General features: G+C 50.1%; 1 protein-coding gene across 2 annotated transcripts in view; it reads right to left on the bottom strand.

The window, feature by feature from the left end:
* Positions 1-9430: 9430 nt before the first annotated feature.
* Positions 9431-19691, bottom strand: part of ZFX (zinc finger protein X-linked) — a 37185-nt gene continuing 26924 nt past the window's right edge. For both annotated transcript variants that reach the window (XM_038757219.1, XM_038757218.1), the window contains exons 3-7: positions 15262-15411; positions 13403-13546; positions 12788-12922; positions 12139-12279; positions 9431-11110 (exon numbers count right to left, since the gene is read on the bottom strand). In XM_038757219.1, the coding sequence (XP_038613147.1) occupies positions 9831-11110; positions 12139-12279; positions 12788-12922; positions 13403-13546; positions 15262-15411 (1850 nt within the window). In that variant the 3' untranslated portion in view covers positions 9431-9830. The remainder of the gene's footprint in view (positions 11111-12138; positions 12280-12787; positions 12923-13402; positions 13547-15261; positions 15412-19691) is intronic.

Here is a 19691-nt window from a genome sequence, read left to right on the forward strand (position 1 = left end):
TCCATTTTCCAGATGAGGAAACTGAGGCCCAGAGAAGTGAAGTGACTTGTCCAAGGTCACACAGCAGACTCTGCACACAGTAAGCCCTCAGTAAATACGATTGATTAATTGATTGAGGCGGCTCAATCAACATTGTCTCGCTTCGCCAATGAAGTATTTACTAATGTCGGGAGGTAGCCTGGTTTTAAGGGAAAGAAATGAGGGGTGGGTGTTTGGAGACTTGTGTTCTAATCTCCCTTTCTGCCCTGGGCCTGCTGGTGACCCTGAACAAGTCACTTTTAACTTCTCTGGGCCTCACTTTCCTCATCTGTATAATGGGGAGAAAATAAGAAGCCCCATCCTGTTAAGCTAAGCACTTAACAAATGCCATTATTAGTATAATTAACTCAATGCTTAGTACAACTCTCAGTCTATGCTTAATAAATACCATAATTAATAGTATTAATAATATCTGCGGTATTTGTTAATTGCTTAAGCGCTTAGTACAGTGCTCTGCACACAGTAAGCGCTCAAGAAATACGATTGATGATGATGCTTACTATATGCCAAGCACTGTACTGAGAGCTGGGGGAGATACAAGATAATTAGGCCCCACACGGGGCTCACAGTCTAAGTAGGAGGAAGCATACGGATTTGTTAATGGAATTTAGAGGGTTTTGGGGTTTTTTTTAAATCATCATCATCATCATCAATCGTATTTATTGAGCGCTTACTGTGTGCAGAGCACTGTACTAAGCGCTTGGGAAGTACAAGTTGGCAACATATAGAGACAGTCCCTACCCAACAGTGGGCTCACAGTCTAAAAATGGTATGTGTTTATTTTAATTATTTTAATTATTTTAATTTATAATTTTAAATGGTATGTGTTACGTGCTTATAAGTGCCAGCCACTGTACTAAGCGCTGAGCTAATCAGATTGGGCACAATCCACTCCCACATGGGGCTCCCAGTCTTAATCCCCTTTCTGCAGAAGAGGGAACTGAGGCTCAGAGAAGTTAAACGACTTGCCCAAGGTCATACAATCAATCAATCGTATTTATTGAGCGCTTACTGTGTGCAGAGCACTGTACTAAGCGCTTGGGAAGTACAAGTTGGCACGGCGGAGCTGGGGTAAGAACCCAGGACCCTCGACTGCCAGGCTTGGGCTCTTTCTTCAGGGCCAGGCTGCTTCCTTATCACAGTTGTTACCTATCTCAGAGAATTAGCGAAAACTCAAAAGTGGCCACTTAGAATCCCGTATATGCTCGTGTGCAATAATTCCAGACCTAATTCTAAAGCCCCAAAACTGCTTTCAATCAATCAATCAATCAATTGTATTTATTGAGCACTTACTGTGTGCAGAGCACTGTACTAAGTGCTTGGGAAGTACAAGTTGGCAACATATAGAGTCCCTACCCAACAGTGGGCTCACAGTCTAAAAATGGTATGTGTTTATTTTACTTATTTTAATTATTTTAATTTATAATTTTAAATGGTATGTGTTAAGTGCTTATAAGTGCCAGCCACTGTACTAAGCGCTGAGGTAGATATGAGCTAATCAGATTGGACACAATCCACTCCTACATGGGGCTCCCAGTCTTAATCCCCTTTCCGCAGAAGAGGAAACTGAGGCCCAGAGAAGTTAAATGACTTGCCCAAGGTCACACAATCAATCAATCGCATTTATTGAGCACTTACTGTGTGCAGAGCACTGTACTAAGCTCTTGGGAAGTACAAGTTGGCACGGCGGAGCTGGGGTAAGAACCCAGGACCCTCGACTCCCAGGCTTGGGCTCTTTCTCCAGGGCCAGGCTGCTTCCTCTGGTGTCAGAGGTCATGGGTTCGAATCCCTGCTCCGCCACATGTCTGCTGTGTGACCTTGGGCAAGTCACTTAACTTCTCTGAGCCTCAGTTACCTCATCTGTAAAATGGGGATTAAGACTGGGAGCCCCACGTGGGACAACCTGATCACCTTGTAACCCCCCAAGCGCTTAGAACAGTGCTCTGCACATAGTAAGCGCTTAACAAATGCCATTATTATTATTATTATTATTTCCTTATCACAGTTGATACCTATCTCAGAGAATTAGCAAAAACTCAAAGCAGCCACTTAGAATCCCATATATGCTCGTGTGCAATAATTCCAGAACTAATTCTAAAGCCCCAAAAGTGCTTTCAATCAATCAATCAATCGTATTTATTGAGCGCTTACTCTGTGCAGAGCACTGTACTAAGCGCTTGGGAAGTCCAAGTTGGCAACATCTAGAGACGGTCCCTACCCAACAGTGGGCTCACAGTCTAGAAGGGGGAGACAGAGAACAAAACAGAAGATATTAACAAAATAAAATAAATAGAATAAATATGTACAAGTCAAATAGAGTAATAAATACGTGCAAACATCATCATCATCAATCGTATTTATTGAGCGCTTACTGTGTGCAGAGCACTGTACTAAGCACTTGGGAAGTACAAATTGGCAACATAATACATATACATATATACATAATATATATACATAATATATCTACATATATACAGGTGCTGTGGGGAAGGGAAGGAGGTATGGCAGGGAGGAGACTGCTTCAGATTGTAGGAAGTTAAAGACCCTGGTTTCAACATCGTGGGACGTGAGGTCATACTAACCCCATCTCTTGCTAACATTTTAGCAGAGTGAGTTAAAACTGTAATTAACAAAAAAATGGCAAAAATGCCCCAAGTATACAGACCGATAAGGACCAAAGGCAGTATCTTTTAAGGTAGGCGGTATAACTCAACATGGCCCATAAATCAAAAGGGCAAATGCTAGGGAAGCAGCAAGGAATAGTGAAAAGAGCCCAGCCCCAATAGTCAGAGGATCTGGGTTCTAATCCAGCTCCGCCGCTGGTCTGCTGTGTAACCTTGGGCATGTCGCTTCGCTTCTCTGGGCCTTAGTTCCCTCATCTGGAAAATGGAACCTGTATATATGTTTGTACATATTTATTACTCTATTTATTTTACTTGTACATATCCATTTATTTAATTTTGTTAGTTTGGTTTTGTTCTCTGTCTCCCCCTTTTAGACTGTGAGCCCACTGTTGGGTAGGGACTGTCTCTAGATGTTGCCAACTTGGACTTCCCAAGTGCTTAGTACAGTGCTCTGCACACAGTAAGCGCTCAATAAATACGATTGATTGATTGATTGATTGACTGTGAGTCCCAAGTGGGACAAGAGACTGTGTCCAGTCTGATTAACGCCCCCCAGAGACCAGCTCAGTGCTCAGAACAAAGCATGCATTTAACAAATATCATCAAAAGCAGTGTGGCCTAATGGCTAGAGCCCAGGCCTGGGAGACAGAAGGACCTGCGTACTAATCCCGGCTCCGCCACTCGTCTGCTGTGTGACCTCGGGCAAGTCACTTCGCTTCTCTGGGCCTCAGTGACCTCATCTGGAAAATGGGGATGAAGACAGTGAGCCCCGCGTGAGACAGGGATTGTGTCCAGCTCGATTAGCTTGCATCTCCCCTAGTGCTTAGGACTGTGCCTGGCTCATAATAAAAACTTAACAAATACCAAAAATAAAAGGGATCACTATCTCATGGAAATGAACTGGCCTTCCGTCATCATCAATCGTATTTATTGAGCGCTTACTGTGTGCAGAGCACTGTACTAAGCACTCGGGAAGTACAAATTGGCAACATATAGAGACAGTCCCTACCCAACAGTGGGCTCACAGTCTAAAAGGGGGAGACAGAGAACAAAACCAAACATACTAACAAAATAAAATAAATAGAATAGATATGTACAAATAAAATAAATAAATAAATAGAGTAATTAATATGTACAAACATATATACATATATACAATATATATGTATGTATATATATACATATATATATTCCACTCCTTTCCCTTCCTCCCCACACCCAACCCAGTAGAGAAGCAGCACGGTGTAGTGGTTAAAGCCCGCACCTGGGAGTGAAAAGGTCGTGGGTCCATATCCCTGCTCTACCACTTATCTGCTGTGTGACCTTAAGCAAGTCACTTCACTTCTCTGGGCCTCAGTGACCTCATCTGTAAAATGGGGATTGAGACTGGGAGCCCCACGGAGGGACTGGGACTGTGTCCAAGCCCACCTTCTAGACTGTGAGCCCACTGTTGGGTAGGGACTGTCTCTATATGTTGCCAACTTGTACTTCCCAAGCGCTTAGTACAGTGCTCTGCACACAGTAAGCGCTCAATAAATACGATTGAATGAATGAATGAATGATTTGCTTGTATCCACCCCAGTGCTTCGTGCAGTGGCTGGCACATAGTAGAAGCAGCGTGGCTCAGTGACAAGAACCCAGGCTTTGGAGTCAGAGGTCACGGGTTCAAATCCCAGCTCCGCCACTTATCGGCTGTGTGACTTTGGGCAAGTCACTTCACTTCTCTGTGCCTCAGTTACCGCATCTGCCAAATGGGGATTAAGACTGTGAGCCCCCTGTGAGACAAACGGATCGCCTTGTAGCCTCCCCAGTGCTTTGCACATAGTAAGTGCTTAATAAATGCAATTATTATTATTATAGTAAGCGCTTAACAAATAACATTATTATTATTATTACATTTAAAAACTGAGGCATCTCATGCAATAAAAGACTTTCAGCTCTTACCTGTCAGGTAGCTGAACTTCTAATCTATTCTCGAGGAATGGGATCCTTGGAAGGTCGCTCAGGATAAATGAATTTGGGGTCCCCATTCCTTTCTCTAGACATCCCGTTAGGCTGCAGATAGAAAATGCAAAGCAATTTATACTTAACCTTGGACCATTCAAGAAAAGGGCTAGCCACCTCCAGAAACAGAGCGTTCCTGCCCCGTTCCCTTCCGTTTTCTTTTCCCGATTCCTTCCGACACACACCTTGTCACGGGTTCCCGAAAATGCCTTCGCTTTTCGTAAGTCAGGTCGGCAGAATTTAATTCTAAACAACGGAAAATGGCTCCCTACCCAACGGTCATTCGGCTATCTAGTTCCTATTCATCTGAAGTTTTAGTTCTTCCTGGGTGACTACCTTCCTTCACCTCTAGACCCGTTTGTTTGAATCAATCATATTTATTGAGCGCTTACCGTGTGCAGAGCACTGTACTAAGCGCTTGGGAAGTCCAAGTGGGCAACATCTAGAGACAGTCCCTACCCAACAGTGGGCTCACAGTCTAGAAGGGGGAGACAGACAACAAAACCAAACATACTAACGAAATAAAATAAATAGAATAGATATGTACAAGTAAATAAATAGAGTACTCAATAAATACGATTAATTGAATATCTAGTTAACTGAATTAATTTCTAGAGACAGTCCCTACCCAACAGCGGGCTCACAGTCTAGAAGGGGGAGACAGACAACAAAACCAAACATATTCACAAAATAAAATAAATAGAATAGATATGTACGAGTAGAGTACTCAATAAATACGATTAATTGAATATCTAGTTAACCGAATTAATTGAATTCGATTAATCTAATTCTAATCTAATTGAATTAGATTAATTGAATATTCCTCCCTCAAAATAGGGAGGAAGACCCAACATGGCAGCCAGAAGAGGTTTGTTGTGGGCAGGGAATGTGTTCATTAATTGCTGGACTGTCCTCTCCCAAGCCCTTAGAGAAGTGATCTGCACATAAACAGTGCTCTGCACACAGTAAGCGCTCAATAAATACGATTAAAAAAAAAAAGTGCTCAATAAATGCCAGTGATGTACCAAGGGCCTTTTCCTCATAAGGAAGTGAATTTACAGGTACACCTAACTTACTATTTCACAGTTGGAGATTGATGGACAAAGCGCTCGATAAGGATCGCCCAAACCGTATAAACAGTCACCGCATCCAGGGGTGTCTCCTTCTTATCTCGTTGCCACTGTTCTCACTCCAGCTTAATTATCATCAATCGTATTTATTGAGCGCTTACTATGTGCAGAGCACTGTACTAACCGCTTGGGAAATACAATTTGGCAACATATAGAGACAGCCTGTGAGTCCAACAGTGGGCTCACAGTCTAAAAGGGGAAGACAGAGAACAAAACCAAACATACTAACAAAATAAAATAAATAGAATAGATATGGACAAGTAAAATAAATAAATAGATAGAGTAATAAATATGTCCAAATGGGATACGGGAGAACATTCCCCGCCAAAATCCTCTCGGAGGGAGGGTTCTCGAGCCTCCTGCTTTGGAGCGTTTATTGGAGGTGCACGGATTTAGGATGCTTAGGCCGGAATTTGTCGCTGTTCTTCGGGCAATAGTAACACCTTATTATCCGCCCGCTTACCTGATGGCTAAATTCAAACAGGCTGAAGTTTGCTGCCGGGAATTTTGGAGAAAGCTCCAGGTTTGGCCTATGGCTAGAGCACGGGCCTAGGAGTCGGAAGGACCCGGTTCTGATCCTGGCTCCGCCACTTGTCTGCTGTGCGATCTTGGACAAATCACTTCACTTCCCTGTGCCTCAGTTTCCTCATCGGTAAAATGGGAATTAAGAATGTGAGACCCATGTGGGACGGGGACTGGGTCCAATCCAATCATCACCTTGCATTTACCCCAGCGCTTAGAACGGTGCTTAACCGATACCACAGTTATTATCGTGGTTAGTATTAATAATAATCATCATTTCCTGGCCGTTACGACAGTCACACGGTACTGTTTTCCCTCCAAAATTAAGCAAGGAATAACATTGATGACAATGAAACGCTTCCTTAATGAGGACAAAAATTCTAAGGGCATCCCACTCAACAGCTCTGAAAACACCTCTTTTCCCCGCCTAGGGAATACCAGTTGCGAAAGCTCAAGTGGAAAAGGAATCCGCGACGTCTGAGTCCCCCACCTCCAAAGGAATTAACGTCCACAGAGTTAAGAAATGGGGAAAAGAAAAGAATCCGTTGTGTTTTCTGTTTATTAGGTTTACAAAAACTGTACATTTTTCTTAAGAAAAAGCATTAACTTAGTACTGGTATCAAATAGACTAAACATTCATTAACAGGAAAATATTCTGATTTTTATTTTTGCACGTTATTCTCAAGTACACAATTACAATAATGTCACACATCCCTATATGATTTTCTTTTTAGGTATTTGCCTTTTTTTTTACAAAGTGTACAGAGGGAGGGACATACAATATTTAATAGGATATTTCTACAGAACAATAACTTATATTATGTCCTTGTAAAAATCTGTACCTCTTTAAAACATTTAACTGAAACATCCATTTTATAGCATTTGCTAATCAAATTGTTTTAAGAATTAAAACTAGCCTGTAACTAATGTCAGTACATAACAATAACTACAATTTCATTTCCTCTTTATACAGACAAATACATTTTACAAAATCCACTTGACCAAACCCTTAATTACCTTTTAAAGGTTTTTAATATTGTGCTTTAAAAAAAAAAAAGGGTATGTTTTTCCAGGCTATGTAAGCGGAATATAAAGTGTGTAAAGTGTCTGTGTTCTTATCTTTCAGTTTATTTTAAAAAAAAGAAGAAGAGTTAAAATGGCTGTTTCTAGTTTTTATCCTCAGATCCTACAGAATGTCTTCCAGTTTCCAAATTTCACGTCTACATCGACATCGTCTGAAGGAAAACCAGGACTACTGACCAAGGGGGACTGTGACACATTTCCACAAAGCGGGGAGACTTCAAGTTTTTGTTTTGTTTTTTTCTAGCACCTCACCCCAGCGGATCGGGCAGCAGTGTGACAACGGAGGGTGGAGGAGGAGAGAGGAGGGACACGGGAGAGGCCGGACAGACCGAGCTTCGGCTCAATTCGAGGACAATTTCCTTCGGGAGAAAGGCCCTTCGCTTACAACCCAACGTGCTGGAGATTTTCGTCTGATACCAAAAGAGCAGGGTGCCCGGCGAGTAGGATTTCTGAATCCGTAAGGCGGGGAACAGAGGGGGAGCGGGCCCGGATGGAAAGGGGGCTCAGCTCCCCGAGAGATCACTGGTAGCGAGCTGAGCGAGAAACGAGAGGGAAGTTGGACGTCCCCAGCCGAGTCTCAGAGGCTGGGAAGGGATGCGTTACCGTCAGCGGGCCCTAACCATTTTGAGCTCCTAAAGGTCTTTCCCCTCCGACACTCCAAACTGAGAGGAACAGAGAACGGATACCGGTTCCCGGCGTCTGAATCCACTCCTCGCTTAGGGCGGATGGAGTCCCTCGTCAAACGAGAAACGCCAAGGGAAAGTCGGGGCCATCCCCCGCTTCCCGGGCCTCAACTTCCCCAGGCAGATGAATTAAGCCGTTTCACATTTTCCCTACCTCTGGCTCCCGGCTGCCATCTCACAGAGCGGGACAGTCAGGAGTACCCGTTTCCCAGGAGCGATCCCAGAGTCCTTTTGAGTTTTCTAAATTTCTTTCCTTCCCGGGAGAAGAGAACCGACCGGATGCGTTATCGGTTCTTCCCGGACCTCCTCGGGGTCCGGAAGGTATCGAGCCGAGGGCCCGCCCCCGCCCCCGAAAAACCACTCGGAGAGACAGCCGTGGGCGTCTTCCCCGCTTTTCAGGGACCAGAGGTGTTTCAACGAAACGACCCCGCTTTTTCCTCGGACGCTTCGGCCGAGTCATCTCTCCAGATGACTCTCCCCCGAAACAGTCTGCCGGACATCTCCGGGCTTTCCCGACGTCACCGTGAATTTGACCCCTTTCACGGAGCGTTTCAAGCCGGCCTGACGCTTTAACCCGGCGTGTGGGGATATGGAGGGCAAACGGTACATAAGCCGACGGTACACAGACAGGCGGGGTACGCCTGAACGCTCGCACACACGAAGCCGGGCGCTCGGCCGTAAGCCGCGGAAACGGTCCCATCCGGTTCCAAAACTCGGAACTAGCGGTCCGTCTCGCCTACGGTACCTGACTCGCGGACAGAGAGGCGGAGGATGATAAAGACACAAGGTGAGCGAGGTCCTTCAACAGGCCTTAGGAATGAGTTTGTTGTCCTGACAAATAACGCAAACAGCCTACGCGCGCCTAAAATAAGGACACTCTCGTTTTCGCTTGGAAAAAAGAAGAAAAAAGAAAACAGAATGGCAACGAAAAATTCCGTCGCTCTTTTGAGTCTTTAAAGTGACGGTCTTAAAAAGCTCCAACGGGACGGGACCCTTAGGTGTCAAACGAGATGACGGGTGAGTTTGGTTCAGCTCTAGGTACGTGACATTAAAAAGATCCCTGTACATGTTGGAGCGGGTGATGGTCCTTCGGGAGAAACCCCGGATTACCTATAAAAAGCGGCGACGAGAAAAAACCCCCCAAAACCAACCAAAAAAAACCAAAGCCAAAACCAAAAAACCGAGTCAACAGGACCGCCCCGAGGGCTACCACCGATCGTCAACGAGCCGAGCTCTACGCTCCGTGGCGTTCCGCAAACCCCCACGAGGCCGGACGTGGGGAGCGAGCCTTTTAAAGAAACAGAAAAGACTACCAGTGTGGAAAAATTCAGTATAGAGGCGGGGGTGACTTTAAGCAACGCCACTTTATTGTTGCCACCTTTTTCCTTATTTCTTAAACAAACTGAATGGAATCCAGAACACTCTAAGGAACACGTGTAAAAAAAAAAAAAAAAAAAAAAAAAACCAAACCAAAACAAAAAAAGAACGAACCCCCCTCCCCAAAAAAAGAAAAAAAAAAAAAAAAAACGAAACGAAGTCAACTAGAAGCGATAATCCTATTTGTATACAGCGATATATCAACGCACAGTATTTCATTTCCTGTAGGGTGTGTGTGTGTGAGTGAGAGAGACGGGGAGAGAGAGAGAGAGCTCGATCGCCACGACCGACGGGGTTTCGGACCGCCCTCGCCGGGCCGCGAGGAGACCGAGGGGGGGGGACGGACAGACCGGGAGAGGGGGACGGGTTCAAGGGAGCCCCAAGTCTTTATGGTGCCGCATGATGTGCTGGTTCTTCTCGGAGGGCCGGCGGAAGCCCTTCTTGCAGAAGTCGCAGCGGTGGGGATAGTCCTTGGTGTGAATGGAAATGACGTGCCTTTTGAAGCCCGAGGCGTCCGTGGTGCTGTACTCACAGTACTCGCACTGATAGACCTTGCGGCCGCTGTGCGTCTTCATGTGCTTCTTGAGCTCGCTCTGCTGCCGGAAGCCCTTCCGGCAGCGCTTGCAGCGGAAAGGCAGGTCCTTGGTGTGGACCGACAGGATGTGGCGGCTGAGGACGAAGGGGTCCGCGATCTTAAAGTCGCAATGTCTGCACTGGTGCAGCTTTTTGCCCCGGTGGGCGGCCGCGTGCTTCTTGAGTTCCGAGGGCCGGTGGAAGCCCTTGTCGCAGGTCTCGCACTTGTGCGGGTAGTCCTTGGTGTGCACGGAGATGACGTGCCGCTTCAGGTCGCTCGAGTTGGAGCTCTTGTGGTCGCAGTGCAGGCACTGGTGGGCTCGGCTCTCCTGGTGGTGCAGGAGGGCGTGCTGCTGCAGCTCCTTGGGGTCGGCGAAGGTCAGCGGGCAGGCCTCGCACTTGAAGGGCGTCTCCTTGCTGTGCTTGGTCTTCACGTGGGTCTTCAGGTTGGACGAGTCGGCCGAGCGGTAGGGGCAGAACTGGCACTGGTAGGGCTTCTCGCCCGTGTGGATGCGCATGTGCTTCTTCAGCTCCGACGGGTGGCGGAAGCCCTTCCCGCACTCCACGCACACGTGGGGGAAGTTCTTGCTGTGGACGGCCAGCAGGTGACGGTTCAGCAGGCCCTGCTCGGCCGTCTCGTAGTCGCAGAACTTGCACTTGTGCGTCCGCCCGCCGGCGCCTTTCTCCTTGTGCACCATCTTGTGGGTGAACAGGGCCCCGGCGTGGGAGAAGTGCTTGCCGCACTCGTCGCACTCCGCCGTCGCCGCCGCCGCCGCCGCCACCGCCGCCACCGCCACCGCCGCCGCCGCCGGCGGCGCCCCGGCCCCCGCGCCCGGCCCCGGGGCCGCCGCCTTCTCGGCCTTGCCCGTCAGCTTGTGGCTCTCCAGGTGGTTGTGCAGGCTGACCTTCTTGTTGGTCGTATAGTCGCAGTCCGTGCAGCGGTACTTCTTCTTGCTCAGGTGCTCCGGGTGGTTCTTCATGTGCCGCTTCAGGAAGCCGCGCGACTTGAACTTCTTCCCGCAGATCATGCACGGGTAGACCGTCAGCGGGTGCCCGTCGGGCCCGATGATGATGGCTGCGGAGGGGGGGCGAGAGGACAAGGATTACCCCGTCGGCCCATCGATCCGTCAAACCCGCCTAATGGGCGCTCACTGCGGGCGGAGCGCCGCGCTAAGCGCCGGGGCCAGTACGCCAAGGTGGACGAGTCTCCTGCCCCGAGAGGTGGCTGAGAAGCGGCTGGGAGAGCCCGGGCCCAGGAGTCAGAAGGATCTGGGTCCTCGTCCCGGCTCTGCCACGTGCCTGCCGTGTGAACCGTGGGCCGAGCCACTTCCTCTGACCGGGAGGACAGTGGGAGTCGCGGGTTTTAAGGCGGCTCTCATCCGGCGTTTAGCACGGCGCTCCGCCCCCAGGAAGCGCTCACTAAGGGCCACGGGTGGGGAGGGAAAGATTCGGCCGGGAGGACCCGAGCGCTCGGCCGCAGTTGGGGTGAAGGGGCTGGCCGCGCCGGCCCCGGGGGTCGACGGACGGAAGAGAGACCCTAAAACCGACGCCTCACATTTAGGGGAACTCGGGTGAAAGGTACCGTGCTACATTTCCGTTGGAGGGAGCCGACCGTCACGACTCTCTAACGGCGATATCCTTAGGCGCTTTTACTACCTTGTGGGCAGGGAATGCGTCTCTTTACTGTTGCGTTGGACTCGCCCAAGCGCTTGGTACAGTGCTCTGCACACAGTAAGCGCTCAACAAATACGACTGAATACGTGCCGAGGATTGCACTCGATGCTGGGCTAGATGGAGCACGATGAGATCTGAGTTACGCCTCTCCTCCTGCAGGCCGGGAGCTCGTTGCGGGCAGGTCACGGATACTCTCCCGAGTGCTCAGTAAAGCGCTCTGCACACGGTAAGCGCTCCACCGATGCCACCGACTGATCGATAAAACATCCACCCTCGTTCCCCCAACCCCAGAAACACGCCCTCTCCCTCCGCCCTCTCCCTCAGCTTCACTTCCCCACCCTGTCCACGTCCGTCCAGGAAAAGCGCTAAGCCCTTCTTTTCCTCCGGACTTCTCCTCTGGCGGGCACCCGGATTCCCCGGCCCCCTCACCTGTCTGATATTGCCTGGAATCCGGTCTTCGCCTTTTCTTTGGTTTCTGCTTGGCTAGCCTGCCCAGGCCGGCGGATTCATCTATATGCAACAGGGCGCTGGCGGTGCCGTTCCGGTTTTCGATTCCGTCCGTGTTATTACCTACCGGCACGTTGTGGGGAGGACACACAAAATCATACGGGCCGTTAGGACGGGGGCGTGCCTATCCCGAGCCGGGCCACGGCGAGCCAAGCCACGCTTCTCGGCGACGACGATCCAGCCCCCTTCTGTGGGAGCCGTTTTCAGGGTGGATTGGGAGAGTGCCTTCGGAGTGGGGGAGCTAGTTTCCACTCACGGCCGGGACGAGAGCCCTCCACCCCTCTGCCCCGTTGGATGCCTTTGGCAAGCCGAGGGAGTGGATGTTATCCAGAGGCAAACACTCGGCCGAGGCCTCGCTTGCCTCCTGTGACCCTCTCTCCTATGTAAGAGACATGGAGGAACTTCCTGCCGGAGGCAGAGACGAAAACGGGTGGGCTTCGTAACCTTCCTTCGTTTTCCCTCGAGAGAGAGAGAGCGGGCCCCCGACCCTTGATCTCAGGGCCTCCCGTGGGAGAAAGCGGCTGGCGAGTGGCGGCTGGGACCCACCCGCTCGGCCTCCCGGGCGACTGACCATAAGCTGCCGCCCAAGCGATGGGCATGAACGTTTTGATCTCCGTGTCGTCCATCTGCTGCTCGTGGGCCACGGCCGCGTCCTCCTCGCCGACGATCACCTCCATATAAACTTCGTCGGCGATTTCCGCCACACCTGGGAGACAGGGGCATGGAGACGGGGGCCGGCTGTCAACGCGGCGTCCGAGGACCGGGGCGGGCCTTTCTCCGGAAAACCTGGCCTGTGTCTAAGCGCTGGGTGTCAGTGAGCCGACCCGGGAATCTTCCCGGCAAAGCGGGTGCTAGGCCTCCCCTATCCCCACCCGGTGGACGACTCATCCTCCCTTCGTTCGAGCCACCCTTCGACCTGACGCCCCGACGGCCTTACTTCCAGGAAGGGAGTGCCTCACAACCACGTGGGCTGTGGGTCAAGCGCTTAGTACAGTGCTCTGCACATAGTAAGCGCTCAATAAATACGATTGATGATGGAGTAAGTCCTCTGCCCCTTCGGGTTAGCCTACCCCATTTTCTACGGCTAACGCTGCCACGAATCACCTCCCGATCTCTCGGAAGGGCCGAGGGTAACGGAGAATATGGCTAGAGAAAATGGTCTCCCACAAAAAAGCCACCTACTTACTTAAATCTTCATCTTCTTGCTGAGCGTCGTTGACGGTCATGTACACCATCTTTTCCCTCGGAACTCGAATAGCGCTGCTCTGGTCCAGGAGGCCGACCCCGTGGTCGTTCTCGGGTTCGCTCTCCACGATATCGACCGTGCCGCCTGGTGGGAGAGGGGGGCGAGGCCCGGACAGGGCTATCGGACTCGACTCCGCGCTTGGGCAAGCCGGCCATCCATCCATCGAATCTATCGAGCGCTTACTGTGTGCGGAGCGCTGTACTGAGCGCTTGGGAGAGTATGCTGCCCACAGAGTGGGTAGGCATGTTCCTTGCCCGCAGTGAGCTTACAGTCTAGAGCGGAGTATAGAGTTTACCGAAGGGAAGGGCATGTCCTTTATCAAGGCAGGTAGGAGTCGTGCTTGTCGCAATCTCTCAAAGTCTCGAATTCCTCTAATTCTCCCTCCTCCAATATGCCCTTTACCAATTAGCGTTGAACACACTCTACTATTTCAGCGTTTGGGCTTTTTTTTTTTTTTTAAGTGTTTGTTCAGGGCTTACTACCTGCCAGGAACTGTACTAAGTGCTGGCTGGGGTAGATACGAAGTAACCAGGTTTGGACACAGTCCATGTCCCACATGGGGCTCACAGTCTTTATCCCCATTTTACAGAGAAGGAAACTGAGGGCCAGAGAAGCCAAGTGACTTGCCCAAGGTCACACAACAGACGAGCGGCAGAGCCGGGATCAGAATCCACTAGGCTCTATACACTAGGCTAAGCTACTTCTTCCTCGTCTCTGTGAATCACTTGGTCTGGCTCTCCAACAATAATAATAATAATAATAACTGGGGTACTTGATAAACCCTTACTATGTGCCAAACACTATGTGTTTGAAGTCACATCTGCTGTGTGACTTTGAGTGAGTCGCTTCACTTCTCTGTGCCTCAGTTACCTCATCAGTAAAACGGGGATTAAAGCCGTGAGCCCCAAGTGCAACTTGGACTGGGTCCAAACCGATTATCTGGCATCTGCCCCAGTGCTTAGTACAGTGCTTGGCAAAGAGTAAGTGCTTAACAAATACTATTAAAAAAAATATCAATCTATCTTTTCCATGCTTTTACAGAGGAGGAAACTGAGGCCCAGAGAAGTGAAATGACGTGCCCAAGGCCACCCAGAAGGCAAGTGGAGCAATGGGAACTGGAACCTAGGACCTCTGTCTCTAGATCGTAACCTCATTTTGGGCAGGGAAGGTGTCTAACAACTCGGTTGCATTTTACCCTCCCAGGTGCTTAATACAGGGCTCTGCACACAGTAAGCGCTCAATAGATACCACTGAAGATGATGATGACTCCCAAGCCCAAACTCTTTCCACCAGGCCATGGCCAGTGGCTACAGCCCGGGCCCGGGAGTCAGAAGGACCTGGGTTCTAATCCCGGCTCCGCCACCCGTCTGTTGTGTGCAAGTCACTTCACGTCTCTGTGCCTCAGTTCCCTCATCTGTAAAATGGGGATTAAGTCTGTGAATCCTACGTGGGACAGGGACTTTGTCCAACCCGATTATCTTGTATCTACCCCAGTGCTTAGAACAGTGACTGGCACAAAGTAAGCGTTTAACCAATAACCCAATTATTATTTTTATCATTATTAGGCCACTCGACTGTTAGCTCCTCGTGGGCCAGGACGGCGTCGCTTTCATCTTCTGTTCCTTGGGGCGGGGGGTACGGACAAGTGCTCTCCACCCTAGAGGCGCTCAGCAAGTAGTACCCACTGAATGATGGACAGAACAAGTCCCGGCCCGTCTCCTTGGGCCCTAGATCAGGCCCTCTCCGCCCCCGTGGTCCCGAACGGAACCACGCCGGACGGAAACACGCCGCCCCCTTACCGAGGTCATCTTCTCCGGGGTCGGCCTTGAAGATGTACACCTTGATGACCTCCGGACAGCCGCCGTCCACCTTGCAGGGGTCGATCTCCGGCTCCGCGTCCATCGTCATCTCCGAGGAGCCGTCATGGCCCATCTTCCCGGCATCGTCCACTGCGAGGCAAACGGGTCACATCCAACGGTCAAATGTGGGAACGGGGGAGAAGGGCGACGGGCTCGGGAAATTCAACTGACGGGAAGAAGGTGGTCTAACAGTGGGCGCGACTTACATAACACGCAGATGGGACTGGGGTTCACAAAAATGTGCCACCTTGACCCACACTGAGTGCGGTCCACTCTGGCTAATTAGGAATACGCCGAACGAACAAAGAAAAATCACGTGAGGCTCAGCTTAGGGTGTACGGACTTGGACAGGTGGGTGACAAAAATTCTACATCTATTCAAATGTAGATTAATGAAAGATAAACGGGTTGCTGTTGGCGATTAGTCAACCGGCCTGTTCCATATGAGCTTAACTATAATAAATACGATACGTTAAAAACACGCCCAAAGGAATAAAGGTCTGTACGAGCTTTTCTCTTTCCAAGAATACGTGGGAAATGGGAGATGATGAAATACTGCCTCAGAGCTCCTCAGAGTGGTCAAAAAAAATTTAAAAAATACACCTTCAACAGATAGGCTACAAATGCCAACAGAAGTTACATGACTATTGCAACTTGAAGTACTTCCTGTCACGCTTAATAATGCACTCTCTAAGACTGGGCTACGAAAGACTTCTGCATCTTTTTAAATAAACAGGCTGGGTGTTAGGCAGGCAGACAACTCTTTCATTAAGTATCACTCACTGAGCTCTTAGCCAAAGTGTTGTGCTATATGCTATGCTATGCTGGACGAATAGTTTAACCAAAAACAAAACAAAAACCAAGACAAAGTCCGTGTGCTTAGGGGCATTTATTGTACACTGACAAAATCCTCCGCTAGCAGTTTCCCCTAGCTGATGTTCAGTATTCATTCATTCATTCATGCAATCCATCTAAGTTATTGAGCACTTACTGTGAGCAGAGCACTGTACTAAGCGCTTGGGAGAGTACAAAATAACAATAAACACACCCATTCTCTGCCTACAACAAGCTCACAGTCCAGAGGATGAGAGTTCAGTGACTCAAAGCCCAATCGTCAGATCTTTGCTTCTGGTATACCTGCCCAAGAGCTTAGCACACTGCTTTGCGGTTAATAACGACTCAGTAAATTGACTCGAAATCCCTGATACAGCCTCTATGTCCTAAATCCAACAACCCATCACATATTTGTGCACGTACAAATACACTCAAACGCTTGTGGTAAGGGGTCATTTGGGTTTTCTTGTTTTTCTTTGTTGAAAAACTAAGGGAAGGAGAATACAGAAAAGCAACTGCCAAAGGTTTCAAGAAAAGGTGGGATTAAGGAGAAATATTACTTATTTCTTTTTTTTTTTTAAAGAAATCAAAGCTCTAGCAAAGTACTCTGTGAGATGCACATGCAACGAATGACCCGAGGTGAGTCACTGCCATGACACTACTTACTGGAAGTGTGGAGGACTAAAACAACCTTTTCACCTTTGGCTACGTTCTCACGGGCCGATAAACTGGTCGTTCGCTGTGCTGCATTTCGCCGGGTGGGGAAGACCTCCTAATGATAACAATCGTGCCATTTTTAAGCGCTTACTATGTGCCAGGCCCTGGGGAGGATAGAAGCAAATCATGTTGGGCCCGGTCCCTGTCCCACGTGGGGCTCACAGTCTTAATTCCCATTTGACAGATGAGGGGACTGAGACCCAGAGAAGTGAAGCAACTTGGTCAAGGTCACACGGCAGACGTGTGGCAGAGCTCCCACGTCCGGGCTCTAGCCACTAGGCCACGCTGCTTCTCCCGCTGCCCCCTAAGCCGATCACCCTGCACGTCCACTCCGGCTCACCAGATGGAGAGGGAAGAGCGGTGCCCGCGGCTGCTGCCAACTCCAAAACCACCGGCCACGCCTCTTTTCCCAACTGGCCATCTCGCGACGGGCATCACCGGGCACAGGAACAGATGTGGCAACGACTCAGGGCACACCGCGGCCACGAACAAAAAAACGACCGCGGTGCATGCCCTGATGCTGCCAGGCCGCAACTTCACCCTCCTACTTTTCCTAAAGAAGCAGCGTGGCCTAGTGGAAAAAGCCCGGGTACCTGAAGTCAAAGGGGCCTGGCCTTTAATCCTGGCTCCACCACCTGTCTGCTGTGTGACTTCAGGCGAGTCATTTCACTTCTCTGGGCCCCGGCTACCCCATCTGTAAAAATGCAGATTAAGAGCGTGAGCCCGGAGAGGGAAAGTGAATGCGTCCAACCTGATCCCCGTGTATCTACCCCCGTGCTTCGTACAGCACTTGGAACATACTCAGAGCTTAACCAGTACTACTGTTGCTATTATTAACAGCGTGACCAACTGGATAGAGTACAGAGCTGGGTGTCAGAACGACCTGGCTCCTAATCCCAGCTATGCCGCTTGACTGCTGTGCGACCTTGGGCAAGTCACTTCACTTCTCTGGGCCTCATTTACCTCATCTGGAAAATGGGGATTGACATCAGGAGCCCCACGTGAGATGGGGACCAGGTCCAACCCAACTCCAGCGCTTAGTACAGGGCAGGACATGGAGTAAGCGCTCGACAAACACCACGATTATTATTATTAGTGGCCTTGGCTGCCTGGGCACTGCTCCCTGACCACCGACGGCCAGAAATGGTGACCTGCTGCCTGGTTTCAGAAAGCGTGCAGGGTACAGGGGCTGCGGGGGACCCCCCGACATTATCTCTCAGAGACGCTCACAGGTGCGGATGCAGTCTCGCCGTGTTTGAGCCCGAGGACGACTCTGCCGCGACCGGGAAACCATTACTGCGCCGGGGCAGGCTGAGGAGGGCAGGGAAGGGTCAATGTCAGGAAGCCAGAACGGTGCATCTGCATTGCCAAGCCGGTTATAAGTCTCCTCCCGCCTGAGAGGGCCCTTTGGGACGGGCCAATGAGTAACCAGGGCGGACAAAAAGCAGCCCGGGGAAGCCGAAAGAAGCAGCCAGTCTGGTCTGGTCCGATCGGCCGGCCGGCGGACGAGGGCTCCGGGGAAGGTCAGTGAGGCTTTGGATTCGGGCCGAGCTCTCCAGGACTTTTCCCCAAGTTTCCAACTTCACCGTTTGGAGCCGTTTCGCTGCCTTCGCAGGTAATGTGAACACTAATGATGACGGTACTTGTCAACAAGCGCTTACTATGTGCCAAGAGCTCTTCCAAGCGCTGGGGCAGATACGGGTTAATCGGGCTGGACACAGTCCCCGTCCCACACGGGGCTCACGGTCTTCTTGCCTATTTTCCAGAGGAGATAACGGCAGCCCAGAGAAGAGAAGTGACTCGCCCGAGGTCACACGGCAGATAAGTGGTAGAGCTGGGATTAGAATAATAGTATTAATTGTGGTAGAACCCAGGTTCTTCCAACTCCGAGGCCCACGCTCTACCCACTAAGCCATGCTGCTTCTCTGAGGGGACGGCAGCCTCCAAGACGGGAAAAGTTAAACTCCCCTTAACCCTCTGGCTCTATCAGCCTTGGCCGGGGCGGCACTTTTCAAGAGCAAAACCCTTCTACTCTTCATTCCGTTATTCTTCTGGTAACCATGTTTCGACAGGCCGCCTGACCTGCTCTTGGCCTCAAGATTAAACCAAGGCCCTCGACCCCGGAGCAGGCCGAGAAGCCTGAAACGGGTTCCCCCTTTACCTAAGACGGTCATTCTTCAGGCGGGAGGGAGTTGGGCAAACCAACTGCTAGGCTTTTAACCCAGAAGTTAAACAACGGAGCCCCATCTCAGTAGAAGCCCTCTGTCACCAGAGGCAAGAGCCCGGCGGGAGCATGGTGAGAAAAAAGGGATTCTTCCAAGAACTCACAAATCACGTCAATTAACAGCATTTATAATGGTAACAGTCATGGTATTTGTTAAGCACTTACTACTATGTGTCAAGTACCATTTGAAGCACTGGGGTAGATACAAGATAATGGGGTTGGACACAGTCCCCATCCCACGTCAGGCCACGCAGTCTATATCACCATTTTCCAGGTGGGGGAACTGAGGCCCAGAGAAGTGAAGCGACCTCACTCATGGGACTCATGGGACCAAGCTCTTTCCACTAGGCCACGTGGCTTGTGTGCAGAGTGCTGTGCTAAGCGCTTGGGAGACTATCAAGCAACAGAGGGTTGGTAGCCCCGTTCCCTGTCCCAACTAGACAGTCTCGGAGGGTGAGGGAGGGTCACATGGTGGGGGGCTCCTCGAGATCTCAGCTTTCTAGTTGTCCTTTCCCCCCTGGCTGAGCTTTTCTCTGTTATGAATTACTGGTCTGATGGGCTCCTGACTTGGCCGCCACTAATTTATTTATCTATCT

This window comes from Tachyglossus aculeatus, chromosome 15 (assembly GCF_015852505.1).
Source record: "Tachyglossus aculeatus isolate mTacAcu1 chromosome 15, mTacAcu1.pri, whole genome shotgun sequence".
Classification (NCBI taxonomy): Eukaryota; Metazoa; Chordata; class Mammalia; order Monotremata; family Tachyglossidae; genus Tachyglossus; species Tachyglossus aculeatus.